Source organism: Pimephales promelas, chromosome 17, assembly GCF_988280905.1.
Source record: "Pimephales promelas chromosome 17, fPimPro1.hap1.1, whole genome shotgun sequence".
NCBI lineage: Eukaryota > Metazoa > Chordata > Actinopteri > Cypriniformes > Leuciscidae > Pimephales > Pimephales promelas.
Window position 1 is genome coordinate 26,957,262 of NC_142785.1, and position 18,065 is coordinate 26,975,326.

The 18,065-nt window shown below is 35.9% G+C and overlaps 1 protein-coding gene and 1 long non-coding RNA gene across 16 annotated transcripts in view; both read right to left on the reverse strand.

Moving 5' to 3' along the window:
• Positions 1–13,141, reverse strand: part of camk2g1 (calcium/calmodulin dependent protein kinase II gamma 1) — a 77,209-nt gene extending 64,068 nt beyond the window's left edge. For 9 of the 15 annotated variants that reach the window (XM_039665226.2, XM_039665224.2, XM_039665221.2 and 6 more), the window contains exons 1-2: positions 12,940–13,140; positions 11,374–11,468 (exon numbers count right to left, since the gene is read on the reverse strand). In XM_039665226.2, coding sequence (XP_039521160.1) covers positions 11,374–11,468; positions 12,940–13,004 — 160 coding nt within the window. In that variant the 5' untranslated portion in view covers positions 13,005–13,140. Of the gene's footprint in view, positions 1–11,373; positions 11,469–12,939 lie in introns of all 15 variants that reach the window. The other 6 variants (XM_039665219.2, XM_039665216.2, XM_089122306.1 and 3 more) reach the window with 1 other exon arrangement.
• A 1,538-nt stretch (positions 13,142–14,679) lies between these two features.
• On the reverse strand, positions 14,680–17,294 carry LOC148971526 (uncharacterized). Its single transcript, XR_016147123.1, has 2 exons — positions 16,511–17,294; positions 14,680–15,541 (listed from the first exon to the last, which is right to left on the reverse strand). It is a non-coding gene; the product is annotated as an uncharacterized LOC148971526 (long non-coding RNA).
• Between the last annotated feature and the right edge of the window lie 771 nt (positions 17,295–18,065).

Genomic DNA, 18,065 nt, shown 5'->3' on the forward strand with positions numbered 1-18,065 from the left:
GTACGAGTCATTTTATATCATTGTAAAAGTATCAGACATTTATTTCTAATAATAAGAAATGTTTCTTGAGTAGCAAATCAGCATCAGATTTCTGAAGACAGAGCAATGATGCTGAAAATCCAGCTTTGCCTAGTTTAAACTATATTGTAAGCATTTATTTTGAAATTGTAAAGACTATTACTGGATTGAGAAAATAAATATAGTCTAACTTTGGGGAGTACAATGTTCAAAAACAATTTTGAAAATTCTCAATAAATTTTAAATCTTAAATAAATCTTAAAATCTTAAAAAAAATGTAACAGCAGTGTATATTCTATATTTATTATTTTTTATACATTTTAGGAACTTAAAGGATGCGAACCAAAATGACAGTTTCTACCATTACATGATATATACTGCCAAGACCTACAGTTTTACAAGTTTGCAAGACAAAGAGAGACAGAGAAAGAGCAGTGCCAGCAGGCACCAGACGAGCAGCAAGTTAACTCACATGACATACACTTCAGTACATACACAGTAAAAAGTAAGGGCCCATTACAAGTAAATACAAAAGTAGGCAAATATTTATCCACAGGAGGTTGGAGTGTCAGAGGAGTATGTGAGGATTACATAACAAACACTCACACAGACAGACAGAGAGAGAGAGAGAGAGAGAGAGAGAGAGACAACTAACATTAGTATTGGGCAGTGCAACAACTTTACAATCCCAAAAGGCACTGGAGTGGATCACACTCCAGATTCAACATTACAAGATGGATTCAAATATTCCCTCAGCATCGCAGTCATTTCTGTTATTCCAAGTTCGCTTCAAGCAGCTAAAGTGTGTCACAAGTCATTCTCTACTGGGTCCCTCACTCTCTGCTGAACTAGCAAGCTGACTAATTTAGCATTTCCATTGCGTCTGAGTTAGTGGGTATCCAGAGCTCTCTGATGCGGCGTGCCAGGACCTGTGCGGATCTCCGAGGACCCTGGCTTAACTCAACCACGCTGGAAGAAAAGATCGATGCCACCCAGAGCGCCAGCTCTCAAGCTACAGTTTTATCTGGATAACATGAAATACAGCCCAGGTCCTGAACGCAACTGTCGGCAAATTACAACACAATACTTCTTATAAAGTGGCAGGATTTTATGGCTGCATCAACATCAACAACTGCACATGCAGCGTTTATAGTACTACAGATATACCATACCTTAGTTATGAATAATCTTACACTTTATTTACAAAAACAGTTCATGTAGCCCTCAATCGGGTCATGGGGTCTATACGACCCCAATCGACTTTTACTTAATAAAAAAAAGGTTCCCTTCATCTCAGTGGAATAATATTTTGTGACTTTTCATACATTATCTATCTATACATACACAAAAAATTGAGCTTGATTCGGTTGTTCTGGAGGTACGTAAAAAAATGTTTACACTTTTGGTCTTTGGGGTCAATATGACCCCACATTGAAATGAATGGGAAAAGTGAAGCAAAAAAAAAACTAAATATATTTTCTTCATGTGTCAAATTTTTTTTTTACACAGAAATGAAGGCCTAGTACTAGAGCACAAATGCAATGAATCATAAAAAAATATTTCATTTGCAAGCTAATGGTGTCGTAATTGTGTGGTAAATGGATACAAAAGTACTTTATATCTCCAAAAACACAGCATTGATGAATAGATGAGAAGTAAACAAAAAAAATGATATATTATTTGCGTGATTAAAAATGTATATTTTTTGTACAATTACTCAATCAATTGTTGGAGTCGTATAGACCCCGAAACCCAGAAGTGTAAACAGGAAACGAGGACCATTTGAAGGTTAAACTTCATTATTTGGGGTTTTTCATTGGCTGATGTTGATATGACAGATTTGTAAGATATAAAATTTCTGGAGGTTAAACTTTCAGGAAAAACAAGTAAATTGTAATAAATACCATCATCGTAACGTAAAATTACTCATACAGTGATGTCATATTTTCTCATACCACCCACTCTTTTCCCAGCCTCACCTCTGAATAAACGTTCACACATATTTCCAAAACTGTAAGAAAGGGAAGAGAACACCAGATAGTGTGTACGTGATCATCTTTGGCTAATTTAACTATTCCGACCACTATCTGGACAGGAAGTAACCCTCTCAGTTTTGGTTCCTCGTGGTTGTGGGACAGAGCACGTCATCCATTAATTGTGGAACGAACACTTCTCATTAAAACGGAATCATATCACACTTAGAGACAATCGTACGCAATCAGCTTGGCAGCTACACCGTCCATTAACATTTTATTACAGCCCACGTCTTCACCTGATTAGAAAGAGCTATTTGCATGGTAGTCAACATTTCAAAAGATAAATTGACTCACTTTAACTTTCCTGACTCACTCGAGCAGGTTCTATTAACTTTTAGAACAACTTGGCAAAGGTTTCTGCCTGCAATCGCTCTCTTGCTCTTTTCGTCTCATTCCCCCTTTCCTGTCTCTCTCCCTAGAAGGATTTATGCAGTAGGTGATAGACGAGGGTCAGAAATTAACCAGTACCCATGGCAGAAACGCTACCAAAAATGTCCCAGATATTTATACGGCAAAGGCCAAAAAAAACATCATTGAGACAGATGTATCCGCCCCAATCTCACACCATTGGTTGAGCAAATATTGACGAGTGGGATTCTCAAGCAAACACAGCAATGCTTTGAAAGAACTTTTTTTAAAGAACACAATAACATATTTTCATTTTTACAGGTTTAATATATAATTAACTTTCATTAAATGAAAGTTAATGTTAAATTAGCAATCCGTTTATATTGCATATTGCAGTTACATAGTTTAATTGAAATATAGGTCAATTTAAATTAACGGGAACTTGCCCAGTGTGATATATTTCCTGCAGTTGTGTACTTACAATATCCCAAAAGTCTACAAAGATTTTTTTTTATTTCAGAGAAATTCGAATTTTAAATAAGTGGCCGTCCCGGAAAAAATTTCCCGTCAATGACGCAATATCCGCGCTATGCTCGGTTTCCGTTCTGCCATAGCCATGCCGTAACCATGGCGACACAACTGCGTAGTGCGTAACGTTTAGCGGCACGTAGTTCTTTTCTTGAAAAAAAGGTTGAGAACCACTGAAATAAACTGTGTTGTAAAACGTAACCTAATAATAATTAAAAAAATGATTCCAAGAAGTAAAAGTTGCCTCTAACGAGAAGTTAATTTCGGACACTATATATACCAGAAAGGACTATTCCCACACCCAAGTCTTTCTAAAGGTGAGATTTTCCTAGTTCTACCTCCTAAAGCCTTAAATCCAATTCATTTTACTTCCCCGCTTTTTCTAAACATAGTATGTGAAAATTGAGCAAACCTTATTGTCAGGGAAACAGCAAAGTGATTACACAATAACCTGATTTTAATAAGGGCATCACATCCTAAGAAAAATACAACAGAAGGGATGCGGAGCCAAACAAAACGGGAAAGAGAGCAGGAAGGAACGTGAGAGAGAGCAATCGATGGAAGTTCTACTAAAGGCACAGTGCGCAGCAGCTCAGAACAAAGACTGCAAAATGAGTGTGGCTGGAACATCGCAGCTCCTAACACACAGAGAGATGGCTGGAAGAGAAGAGTTGAACAATCCGTTCCCCGTAGTGAGGACATCTTTCTATCAGTCCTTATAGTACCTCCATGCTCTGTGCTTCTGTCACAAAATGGGGTTTAAAATGAGGCAGAACAAAGAGGCCAATGATCCCGGAGGAAAGGGGATTAAGATTTGGGCTGTATATACATGCTCGACACACCAGGAAAATTGAATTCAAATACGCACTCTGTGTTCTGATTCATTCCTCTCATGTAATACATTGCCTGATAACAACCAATTGTTGAATACGCTCTGATGTGTGTGTGTCTGTGCACTAGCGGAAGACCAGTTTTTTTTCTCAATGGCTGATGCCTATATCTAAAGGCAAAATGGCTGATATAATGTTGGTATACACGATTAGGGATGGGAATCATAAAGAATTTATTTTCTGGTTCTGGTTCCAATTACCATTCTTTTAGTACTCTTAAGGATTAAATATATGGAGAAATTAAAAGTTAAGTTCACCTAAAAAAGAAATTTCGGTAATTAATTCCTCACCCTCATGTCGTTCCAAACCTGTAAGACCTCCGTTAATCTTCGGAGCACAAATTAAGTTTTATTTGATGAAATCCAAGAGCTTTCTCAAAACTGTCACAATCAAACATTCTATTCAAATCTAATTAAATATCGAAAATCGAAATCATGATAAAATTTTTTAAAAAAATGGGATAAAACAAACAAATTAATCAAATATTTCAAGTCATCATTTTCAAGCCATTGGACAAGCCCCCATTTGTTACGACCCATGGCTCAAAAGTGAAACTGAATTCAATGCAAACGTTCATTAGAAAAACTTTACAAAAAAATATTATGAAATATAGCAATCAGAAATCAGTAATATAAACACTTTTGATCAATTTAATGCATCCAAGCTGAATAAAACATTCAATAAATAAATAAATAAATATCACACTGACCCCAAAACTTTGAATGGTAGTGGATTTTATTCAAAAATACTTTTTTAAACTATTGAAAAAACAACAACGTATATCTTTAACTACATGTCATATAATCAACTAGCAAGTAACTAGATGTGTCTCACAATTAGCTGTATGATACGTTTGATTCACTAAAAAGAACCGAATGTTTGAATCCGAATACACAGGTTGTTCTGCGTGTTTCAAATTCACCGAAAAGACTGTCTCATAAAAATCATTCGGTTCCAGTATACGAATAAGAAATGGTTCTTGGATCCCAATCCTATACACACTACAATGATAGTGAATGCAAAAAATTGATTTCACATTTAAAAATTTGTTATCCATTTAGAGAGCCGTCAGTAGATTCACTAGTACTGAAGACAAAGAAGCTTTCTCTGCAATGTACATGAGCTACTTCAAGCCTCATTTGCGTTTTACGCAACAGTTCTCGTCCAGGGGAACTAGCGGCATGGCAAAAATGTGAACAGGGCAGCTGGAAATGACTACGCCAATGATGAAGCGCTAGAGAGAGAGCAGTCGGGAAGATGCATGCAGGACAAGTGACAGTGATCTTAATGACCCACGACATGAAAATGCGTTATAACGCTTCTAGTCAGATCAGTCAGAGGGAGAGTATGATGTTGGAGGCCATGCAAAGCAACTCACATAGTAGAGGACAAGTCTTCAGACAGGACTGTTTGATCATTTTACTGCAGGATCACACCCTTTTAAGCCATTTCAGAAAAATAATGCATGTGTACACACAACATATATGCATAGTGGGTGTATGTTTGTGTGTGCAAACACTAGAAAAGGAATCGTTCGGCCCTTTGGACAACTAAACTGTGACATTTTGATCCTGAGTATCACAACAAAATCCGGAGGTAATTCAGACTCCATGACGGTTTTTGTCAAGCAAAACAAGCAACTAGTCATTGGGCTCAAGTCGGCCTTAGGGAGGTTACGTCCTCTCAATAGCAGCTTAAACTGAATCCACTGGATCCGAGGAGCTGTTTGAATCAACCTGTACAGCTTTCGTAACCGTTTAAGGTTAAGTTTTAACAACATATGTCTGCAACAGAGAAATTATGACCACATGGTGGACAAAAAAACAAAAAAAACAAGCACAACATAAGATATGGTTATGGCAACAGCCTCTGGCCTGAGCCCATGAAATACAATTAAATAAGTGGATTAACCTCAATACAAAAGCAATCCCCCTTGAAAGGTAAGAGAGAAGAGGACACATGCATGCCAAAGCCAGGGGGAAAAACAGACTCATTTTCTTAGATTAACCAATAATTTCATAACTTTTTATGGAATTCAGCAACAGAAATCTCGAAAGCACTTTGAATTTCCTCGTCATTGTATAATTTTATAAATACTACTAGAGTAAACACCTGATTTCATTTTGAATCTGTTAAATTCATTTTATTTTCTGTAATTCATATAAATAATCTACACTAATTTTTATAGAAAAATGAATACACAGGAAAGAGGCATTGAACTGATAACACAATATTAATGGCATTTATAATGTTAAAAGAAATTTTGGTTTAAAATAAATGGCTGTTTGTTTAAACTTTTATCATGGTTTCCACCAAAACTATTAAGCAGCACAAATGTTTCTTAAGCAGCAAAATCAGCATATTAAAATGATTTCTGAAGGATCGTGCGACACTGAAGACTGAAGTAATGATCCTGAAAATTCAGCTTTAAATATTTTTAAAAAATTATTAATCTAAATCTAAAATTATAAAAAAAAATATTAAATCTATTAAATCAGAAAATATTTTCAATTGTAATATTTCACCAAAAAAATAAAAATAAAATATATATATATATATATATATATATATATATAATATCATCAAATAAATAAAAGCATTGGTGAACAAAAGAGACTTTGTTCCAAAAATATATATATATATATATAAATATTGTATCTTACTGACCCCAAGCTTTTGAACTTATTTTTGTTTCATAAATAATAATAATAACTGTTAATATTATTAATTATTATATAACACATTACAAAACCAGATAACAGCCAAGCAGAAAAAACAAACTTTTTTCCCAATTCTCAAATGAACAGATATCTTTTGGCCGTATACAATTGTTCACTATGACCTAAGGGTCTATGACCTAAGACCTAAGGGTCTTCGCCCCTTTATAGATGAGTCAGCGAAGACCCTTAGGAGCGCGTTTCCACCCCTGTGAGGGGGTACACGTGTCTATCAGACCTCTGTTCCCATTTCTATAGCAATTCAACCTTCGTGTTTCCGAACAAGCCAAGCTGCAAGCATTACGCACACAGCTGCTGTCATTACAGCATACATTTCCTTGGCTCGGAAAACCCTCCCCCACCCGCTAATAAGGTCGTCATATGACCCGGCCAGAGCGCTAATCACACAAATATTTATCTAGGCAAATAAGAGAGGGATTCCTGCATGTGGCGCAGCGTCTCTGTGTGCCGAGGTCACTATAAAAAAAATGAACCAATATAAACCCAGTTTTTGAAAAGCTGTCAGGTTGTCTCACGTATCTGGGCAATAGGTGTGCGGAGTGAGACGCGTCTACTCTAAGCCCCTGTCAGGCTGACGTGTTGCTTCTCTGCAGACGTGTGGTGCGCGTCAGGGCACCAGGCAGTAAGGGATTATGAGAGATTTTTGTCCCTTCTCATTCGCTCTCATCCTCAACTCAGACCATCAACACAAGTCTTGAGCTCCTCGTTTGAGGCAGCCGACCAAATACACCCCAAGCAAAGAGGTTGCCTAGCTACTGTAACAAGCTCTTGGTCAAAACAGCCAATGAGTGAAGCATTACAGCAACACAACTTTAACATATCGTGTAGGAGAGTGCAAAAATATGAAGGTACATTTTTGGAAAAATACTATTTTTTTCATGATGTTTGTTTCTGTTCTGCATTCTCTTATTTCCTTCAGTGTCACAGTAAATTAAATGATGCTTAATGTTGTAGTTGTGTGCTAACAGTTCGAATTAGAGGGACAGACAGGGTGCCATTAAATAAATAACACTGCTTTGCAATCTCTCAATCAGTTTGTCCAAACCGTTGAATGCAACAACAAACATACAAGCAGAGTTGTACTCTTAGGCCACGTTTACAGAAAGCCGGGTATTTCCCCCGCCTCCATTTTCAATAATAACATTGTGTGCACACCCGCATAAATACGCCGTTGAGCGCCATCATAACCATGCCAAACCTATTGGAGGCAGTGTAGGGAGAAAAACCATGCAAGCCAATCAGAATCGACAAGAGAGAACCTAAAACCCCGTTTCTCCCAGTTGACACGACATAACCAGCGTTTTCAGAAATCTCCTCTCAAATAATCGTTTTCTGTAATAAAAAAAGGGGTTTTCGTGTAAATGACAGGCAAAACCGCAGGGAAATATCAGCGTTTTCCCTTCGTGTAAACGGGGCCTTTGTTAGTTCTTTTTTTTAAAGAACAAGTCGATCACAGATGAACTCTTAAGCTAAAAAAACAGTCGACAATACATATCGTTCGTTTCAAAGCAGCTTTACAAAAAAATGCATGTCTACATTACAATTTAGAGCGATCTGTTTAGAGTGATCAATACTATCATCTCTTCATGTTTGAAAGCTTTGTGAAGATGAGCTTCTGTGCTCCTATTGGTCAATATCACTGATGTGACAGAAACCATCGCGGAGGGCCGGGAAAAACATTAAGCATGCTTGTCTTTCTGTCGTGACATTGTGAAGCGTCACAAACACTGTGTCTGTTGTCATCCACTATGAGACACACTAGATAAAACTATTGATTCTTGTGTCCTGGCGGCCATTGTCGTTTACCAGTCGCCACGACACCCAACGACAAGTAGATCAGGCTGATATTGTGTAGTCTGAAGATTTTTAATGCTTGTGAAAAAAGTATCTTATGCTCACTAAAGCTGCATGCATTTGATCAAAAATACAACAAAAACACTAATATTGTAAAATATTATTACAATTTTAAATAACTGATGCAATCTATTCCTTTGGTGGCAAAGCATTTTCAGCAGCCACTTATTCCAGTTTCCAGTCGGTCACCGTCCTTTAGAAATCATTCACAGTACAGTGAGCTCAAAAACAGTATTGTATACTTGGAATTTTTGTCTATAAATATATAACAACAAATGTAGTAAATGCTTTAAAGGATCAATTACTTAGCTGGCACTTCCTCAAAAGCCAAAGCAATCATTAATGGAATCACTAAGGAACAAACTTCATTAAGTGTAAACTGAATCAATGCATTAAATCGAATCATTAGATTCTCATCCCTTGCGAACAAATCTATTCAAATTGAACTAGAATTAAATGCACACACATCAGCGAAAGTTGAGGGAACATTAAACTGGTCATCCATCTCAAATGAGACGTGGATGAATTGAATATAGAGTTGCACCACGATGACAAGAACCACACCTTTCCCTGGGCATCTTCCAGAATCTCCATATCAGCAGTCACGCCCCTCCTCCTCCTCTGCTACCCGAGCACGGTCCAGTCTTAATTGGCCGGTTGCTCGAGACAAGCACTCAACAAAGAAAATGGCTGTGCCATAAACAAGACCCTCACTGTCCATGCTCTCCACTTAAATTCACATTAGCTTCATGGAAAACTGCAAATCAGCAAATTGAGGAAGGCAGAAAGACGTACTGCACAAGACACTCCACTTACTAACCTTCCGCCGTTATGACAAACAAGCTTCTCCAACCGGCCGAGGCAGGTAAAATTAGAATTAACGCAGCAGACCCAAACTAAACCAGCTAAAGCAGAAAAATAGTTATTTTATTACAAAATTCTAATCACTGAACATGTTGATTCATCATCAATGGCTAAGAAAAGCCTCACCCTGGCTCTAACACATTCATCATTTTACTCGAGTCGACGGTAAAAAAAGTTTACCATCAGCTGAACTGACTCAGGATCTTTCTTGTGTATGACTCAGCTTATAGGCCTTTCTGACATTCCCATAATACTGCACATTTTCCCGTTTTTTAGGGCAGAAACTGAACTTTCAAATGAGAGAAACGAACACATGACAGTGAATATACCCTATAGTAACCACCGCAAGCCTTGAAACACACCTTAAATCTGTCTATTCCTGGGAAAATCCATTCTTCAACTGAAAATACAAAAAAAATATATCCTTTTTTCCCCTTTTTAAGCACAATCTCTTTTTTTTCTCTCTAATCAAAAGCAGCTTTCGTCTTCAGGAGCTGCACAACAAAGCATGTAAGTTCTGTGACACCACATGGTACTGATAAACACATGCTTGCACAAAAAGGTTCACAAAAGTTATTGCAAAACTGCAGGTGGGACCATTTGCCAGATTTGTGCTGCAGGGCACAGCAAGCATTCTCATGCGTCTCTTCAAGTTCTGAGAAAAACAGGGCTGGACAGAGGCAAACTCTTCGGCATGCTTTACCTCTACAAAATCATGAGCACACTGAGCTCTATCTGAAGGACTACGACCATCCCAGCAGGCCAGGCTTCAACACACAGCTCAGTTTTCTTTTCTATTTTGACTATTTCCTATTGAAACAGGAAGTTAGGATAGGACATGCATGCCAATGGGCTTGTCCTTTTGTTGAATAGCCAACAGCTTTTCGTTCACGTCACAGTGATGAATTCTGATTTACTGCTTGTTATTTCAACAGTGTTAACTAAACAATTTTTCCATTTTTGGCATTTGAAATAAAGCTGAAATAAATTAAAATATAAATATTGCATGAAATAACTAAACTTAAGTTAATTGAAAATTAAAAATGTTGCCCTTGGTGACAACAAATAAGTACTACAATTACTAAAACTGAAATAAAGCTATATATATATATATATATATATATATATATATATATATATATATATATATATATTAGGGCTGGTCCGAATACCATTTTTTGAGCTTCGAAGCTTTGGTAGTAATGAACGTCGAATATTCGAAGCTTCGGAATCTCTATATATGTGTCTGTCCGTTTGCATTTTGATTATTTTGAGAACCGTTCATCCAAACGACTTTACAAGGAAGTGCAGTGTCGTATTTGGTGCAATATAGATAGACAGGTGAGACGCGACACGTTCAGAATTAATACACTTTTAATAAACTACAGAACAGCGCGAGCAGGAAGCGGCGAATACCAAATACAATATATAGGGCTGAATGATAATATAAAAAATATAAATATATAAATATATATTATAATATATATATATATAATGATAATAAGTATAACACTCAGTTGGCAGTTAGAAGTAGTAGTCCACTAGGTTGTTAAAAGACAATACCATTATTCACCAAGCAACGTGGCTGATTAAATGGAGTCAAATATATAATACAATAACCACAAATAAAAAAAAAATATATATATATATTTTACTCAAAATTCACTAAAACACTTGTATCCAGGTTATCAGAACTGACAATTGGTGAAATAATAACAGATGATTAATCAGCCTTATCACTATATTTGTCTAGTGCTGGTCACAACAGAAGACACACATATTTTTTTTTGTATAGTACACCTGTGAATGCAGGATGATTCAGCAATATTCTGGTCTGTTTTACTAGATTACTTAAATGAGTATAACTGCAATAAAGTTTATTACTGTATGTCAACTTTTACGAGTACACAACCAAATAGGCGCCCTGAAATAAACAGACGTGGAATAAAAGCCTCGAAACTCCCATTTTGATTTGAAAAACTTCAGAGGACGACGTCTTTTCTCTTCCCCTCAGTGAATGCAGAGCGAAATAAAACACAAAGCACCTTTATCCCATTGTACTGTACACACTGGAAGAGTGCTGAATCGAAAGCTTACCTCTTGCTGACAGTTTCTTTGTGTTAATTATTTTAGCAGCATATTCCTGGCCAGTGGATTTTTTCACACATCTCCGCACCACGGAGAAGGCACCCCTGCAAACACAAAGAAGAACAGAGTTTGATTTCCCTTGAAAGTTAAAGATGCACCTGACTCTTGCAAACAAGGAAGAGCTGTCAGTCACAGATGACGTAACAGCAGTTCCATTATAATTTATTGATGAGAAGTCCGATACTTTGTTTTAAAGAACCGGTATCAGCATAGATCCCGGCGTGGCATATGTTATGTTTTATGTGAAACATATTGCTGTTTATTAAAGGGATATTTTACTAACAATTGACCCGCTCTCAAGATGTTCCAAACCTGTATAAATGTCTTTGTTCTGCTGAACACAAAGGAAGATGTCAATGGATGTCAATAATATATTCCTTTGTGTTCAGCGGGAATAACTTGAGGGGTGAGTAAATGATGACAGAATTTTAATTTGGGGGTGAACTTTCCCTGTTATAAATAAAGGTTTTTATTGTAATGCGTTTATATTTACAATCTAAATGTGATTTACATTTACATGAAATTAATTATATTAAAAATCATATAGTAACTCGAGTGCTGCTCGGACCGATTCAGTCATCATTCAGACCAATTTTGTGAACCGGTTCGACCGATTCATTGAAAAGCTTCGATACGAGTCACTCGGACATAGCGATTCGTTAAAATATTTAAGTATGAAAAAATAATTAGTATGAATTAGCAAACTGGCTCGTGTGTGAAAAAAATTCCTTAACATAACACTATCTACTACAATTATGACATTTGCCTCTGGAAAAACGGGCGGTGTGAAGAGCACTTCGCATCTGCACGTTAGAAGGGTGTAATGCTCTTTCCAAAAGTGAGATTGAATTCTCAGAAAGGCGTCACTGTTCATTTATTGATTTTATAATCCCTCTTTATCGCTCCCCTCCTAAGATATTTAAGTGTGATGAGCTGCCTGTGTGTGCCACACATTCAATATTTTTTTGTAATATGACAGCTAGGCTACATATTGTTTTGTGCGCTACATCGTGCACTTCTCTGCAATAATTTGAAGCAGCTTCAGAACAAAATTATTAAACCTCTGGTTACAAGCATAACAGGATCCACAATGTTAATGGCATGAAAAGTGGCAGCCAAATACCCAAAGTGACGAGGAAACCTTCCTGCCCATCAGCAAGCCCTTAAAATAAAACAAGGCGTGAACACAAAACACAGTGCATGCTATATTCAACATTCTACGCGTACATATACATTACTCAAAACCACTACAGCCCTTCTAACCTGACATTTAAAACGCCTAAAGCTTAGATCCGCACAGGGGGCTTGATCGGATCAAGTCCAGAACCGAGTGCCGTGCCGTAGTGCTGTCTTGATCCGATCAAGCCCCCCTGTGCGTGGCTTTCAGAGAGGTTTACGAGTCTCTTAGCAAGTCATTTCCCCTGCTGTCAACATCCAAATAAAAGAATGGAACGAAACAAACAAGAGTAACTTGCGCCGATGACGTCACACTGCTACAATGTTGCGCGCACTTACTTTCCCAGCTCTTCGTAAAGCTGATACTCGTCCGTAAACCTGGTCGAGGTTACGATTGTAGCCATGTTGTGTGTGCGTATGGGGAGGGGGGTCGATGCCTCTGCTGCTGCGGTTCAGGTTTCGGGAGGAGAATCTCATGTGTTCCAGAGAGAGAAAGAAGGGAGATACAGACGACGGAAAGAGTGGAGGGGAGGGGCTGATGGTGGTGGGGGTGGAGAGAACATAACGCGAGACAACGCGAGACTTCCCATGCAATCAGCAAAGTCACGGGTAGGGTCAGTTCCTTTTCATTTATACATATATGGCATGGCTAGAGTCGTTTTTAGCCATAATATACAACGAAAACATTTCATTGAATAAATTATACAGATAGTACAATAAAAATATGTATAAGGTGTATAATATAATAAAAAATATTATAGAGTAGCTACTAGCTATAATAAAACGACAGTTGTCATAATTTCAAATGTCCCTCTCTCTCTCTCTCTCTCTCTCTCTCTCTCTCTCTCTCTCTCTCTCTCTCTCTGACGTTTTATTAAGTTATGTACTTTGTGTTATTTTTTATGAATAGTACATAAACGTTTTACAGTTCCAGCTTTAATTTGTTTTTAAAGTGACGAGTGTCCTCTGGATAACATACATAAAAATAAGCAAAGGTTAGTGGGCTTACATCATGTCCATAAACTTGTTTTATTCAACATTAACTTATAAGAAATTGTAGCTGGTGACAATAAACCTTTTGCCTTCACTTACCCGTCCTTTTGCCACTTTCAATGTCTCTTACTTATGAAGTCATAAAAACAGCATGTTTAGTAATTAGAATAATAAGAAAGATTTTGTGAAAAATAGTTTTAGATGAATAATAGTATATGTCAGACAGATCACAGGACACTGATTAAGCAGTTTGCAAAATTCATATGAAACCCATTTAAATATGGTTTATTTTCATTTTTACAAACAATTGTTCATCTCCAGATTACATTGCTTTTGCTGCATTAAAATATGAGAATACTTTACTTCATCGTGTGGCCATAAAGCTCCTATAAAACCCATTGCACTTTCAAAAACTTTGCTTGTTAGGTTCTCTCACCTTATAAGTGCTTCTATTCCTTCACTCAAGGGACAGTGTGCTCTCTCTCACTCCCGTGCCAGATTGCAAAGATGGACTCCATTTAAAGTGTCAAGCAACGAGTTTCATAACAAGTGAGAGAGGACCAATAGGCTCACAAGACAAAAAAAAAATAAATAAATAAAAGAAAAGAAGGGGAGGCATTTTAAAAAAAAAAAAGATTTTTTATATTGTAAAACCAAAGACTTCCAATAAAGAGTACAAATGCATTGCTTTGGATCTTTTCATCCCTCACTGTAAAAATTAATACGCTTTATCTAATCAATAAAATTGTGGCAACAGATTACAAACAACACTGTAAAAAATTTCTTGTCAAATTAACAGTAACTTACTGGCAACAATTATCCAGTACTTGCTGTATTTCATTTAACAGTAAAATTACCGTAACACTAACTACAGTACTGTTAAGCATACTGCAAATTAAATAACATTATTTTACTGTAATTTCTTACCATATTAAAGTACATAATTACACTGTTAATTTTTAATAATACTGTATAGTATGAAATGTTATTGTATTTATTTTATAGTGCTACTGTGTAACCTGTAGAAAATCCGTAGAAATATTATTTTAACTGTTAATGGGAAATAGAAAAAAGAACAATTGAAGCTTTAACTGCACAAGGTTTATTGTGTATTTTCAAACACATTAGTACATTTACATAATATACATTTAAATACATTAATACAATTAAATACATTAATAATAAAAATGTAATATAATACAATAAAAATCATGCATGACAATCATGAACAATTTAAATACATGCAAAAATTATCATGAACAGGTAAAATAGAAAAGATTAAAGGGGTGCTATCTGATCAATCTATTAGAAAGATAGTTCATAACAACTCATCCACCCACTCCCTGCTGGGGTAAAACAGCTTAAACTAGTCTAAGATTGTCTAATGGTTTGAGATAGACTGTCTAACTGGTCAGTTGCTGATTTTAAAGGGTTTTGGCTGCTTTCTATCTAAGGGACCAGATTTGCAGGGCTGGGAGACACATATAAACTTATAAACTATAAAAGCTTTGACGAGTAAACCACCAATCCAGATGAGTATTACAAAATGACAAGTTATCCAGTGTCCTTTAAAAAAAATAAAAATAAACACAAAACAACCTCATCATGCACATGTGCCATGAAAAACTTGCATTACGGTATCAATAATTATTTATATGCAGACTTATGTTCTAACTTTTGCAATAGGAAGTTTTCTATCCAAGCTTTTATGCAATTAAACCTTAAACTGTACTGTAACGTTTATTTTCACACAACAATTCTAAACAACTTGCAGATAGACAAAATTCACAGATGGATAAAAATCCGTTTAAAATGTTCTCAGTGGGTCAGTACTGGACCAAGGTATAGTAGTAGTAGTTAGATAAATAGAATAATTAAATTAGATTAGATTTACAATTCATCGGTCGTCAAGATGGATAGGGGTCTTCTTAACATGCACAGCTCACACCTGTGGAAAAGGAGAACAGACAAGACAGTTAAAATATAGTACGCTTTTGTTGTTGTTTTGGCTAAACAGCAAAAACAGACAAAATGATGTCTAAAGTGTAATTCACTTAATACTAAAATCTTGTTTGTTGGACTGTTGTTTAAAATTAATTCATTTACGATCACGTGAAAACGTAGGCTAAATCTTGCTTGTGTGATACTAAGTTACATGACTTAAAAAAAGATTGACAAGGCATCATTCCCTTCAAATGAGTACATGTCAGTTTACACATAGTAAAAAAAAAAAAAAAAAAAAATGATATTATAGCCGACAATACTGTAGTATATGCAGTGAATGGTTCCTACCGGAACACCCCCAGGCAGTTTGTGTAGTTGGTATGACCCGGGTTTTTTGTTGTTGTTGTTGATTCTAAGTTCGCTAGTAAAGTGTTCAACACCAGGCTAACTCCCTCGTGTATGTGTCGTTAATGATAACCACCAAAGATTAACAAAGACCACAACAAATACTGTAAATGTCACACATAGCTTTGTATTTTGGACAAAAATACACCTTGGGCGCTTTCCGCGGTCCAACTTTATCACTGAGGTAACGTTATAATGGCAGAACGCCAGGTCAGGATTTACACGAAAATAAGCGTGAAAAAATCAATAAGATGTCCTTGGATGTCCGATTTCAGGATACATTTATCGATTATCAATTCCTAACCCCTGTAAGTCATAAAATAATGAACGTGCAGGCGCTTCCACCGACTTAACGTGGTAAATAACAAAATGATTAGACCATTTTGACCGTATAAGAGGTTACATATGAAATATATGTTAATAAAATCACATTTAATCAAGTAAGGCTATCAACATAAAAGAAATCCGCGTCTGACTTATACAGACGTTATCGAACATTCCGCGGCCACTTCTTTCTAACGGTAATCTGTTAACTCATATGGTTTGCATAAAAATATGAATTACTAACCAGATGTATGGCGAAAACGTTGCCGACCGACAGCGACGCGATGCACGGCCTGCGTGTTCTTACAGAGGGAAGGGAACTGAAGAGTTCTTCATAAAATGGCAGCTTGTTGTGGTTATTTTTTGCGGTCATTTCGTACTAATGTATTTGAATTTACAGTAACATCCCAAATGGCTACATTGAAGAGTAGCCTATCATATACATATTATATTAAAATGTCTAGAATATATTAAATTGAATATAGAAATCGTGGTCAGCTATTCTAAATAACTTTAAAGTTATTATTAGCTAGAATCCGTTTGCATACACATTATAAGAATTATTACTTACCAGATGAAGAAGTTGCAGGTCGGCAGAAAAGACAGCAGCACCACTGACACGACAGAGAAACTCTTCCAAAGTCAAATATGCTCTCATGCACACCCCACTGACATAAATTATGTCATAAATTATGACTGTTAATGGTCAACCAGTGCTACATTTTTATTTTAAATGTAAGAATAACATTAGTAGGCTAGCAATTTTACCCGTGGAACTGTGTGTGGTGTTTTTCGCGGTCAATTGCACTGCTGTATTTAGATTAACAGTAACTGATAATTTCCCAGAATGCATTGCAATTCTACAGTAACATACTGTCAACTGTGTGCACAGTACATAACTGTTGAAAAAACAATTTAATACTGTGAAAACAACTAAATCTACTGTAACTTACTGTACATAGATTATACAGTAAGAAACTGTTGAGAAAAACAGTATAATCCTGTGAAAACAACAGAAATCATTTACAGTGAATATTATTAATTAAATTGAATTAGAATTGAGAACTGAGTAATAATTAATCAAATTGTTCTTTAAATGTTAACCATTTAAAATGAGTAAAGTTTACACCAAAAAATTATACAAAAATATCTGAATAACAGACAGACGTCAAAGATTAATTAAGAACTCTTTATTTTATACTGCCAACATTGAAGACACCCAAGCAGAATCACTGAAGGAAACCTAAATCAAACACCGATCACCATAATGGTGACTTAATTGTAAGTTTTTTTGTGTAAGTTTGACTCATTTTAAATGGTTTACTTTTAATAAATTAATTTTTGAATAATCATTACTCAATTCTAATTTGTTAAATTCAATTAATAATATTGCTTGTAATCTGTTGCCCCAATTTTTTTGATTAGATAAAGTGCATTCATTTTTACCTCTTTAAAAACCGATAATTGTGGAAGAATTTTCAAAATTGAACATAAAATTTCTGTAAAAACAGCAGATTAGATATACCTTTTATCCTTAATTAACAAACCAAATTTAACAATTTCCCATGCCATTATCAGTCTTCGTTGCATCCAGAAAAATGCTATTCCAGAATGCATTCACCAAATTACACTGTTCAATCATCTCAAACTTGCATATTTGACATATATTTAAATCCCCAACACTAAATCTTATTCCTAAAAAAATCTTTTGTAGGGTATGATTCAAAATTTTAAAGTGCACCTCTTAGTGTTTGGCTGCCGAAGAGCTGTTCTTATGTTTGATTCCCACAATGTTGAAG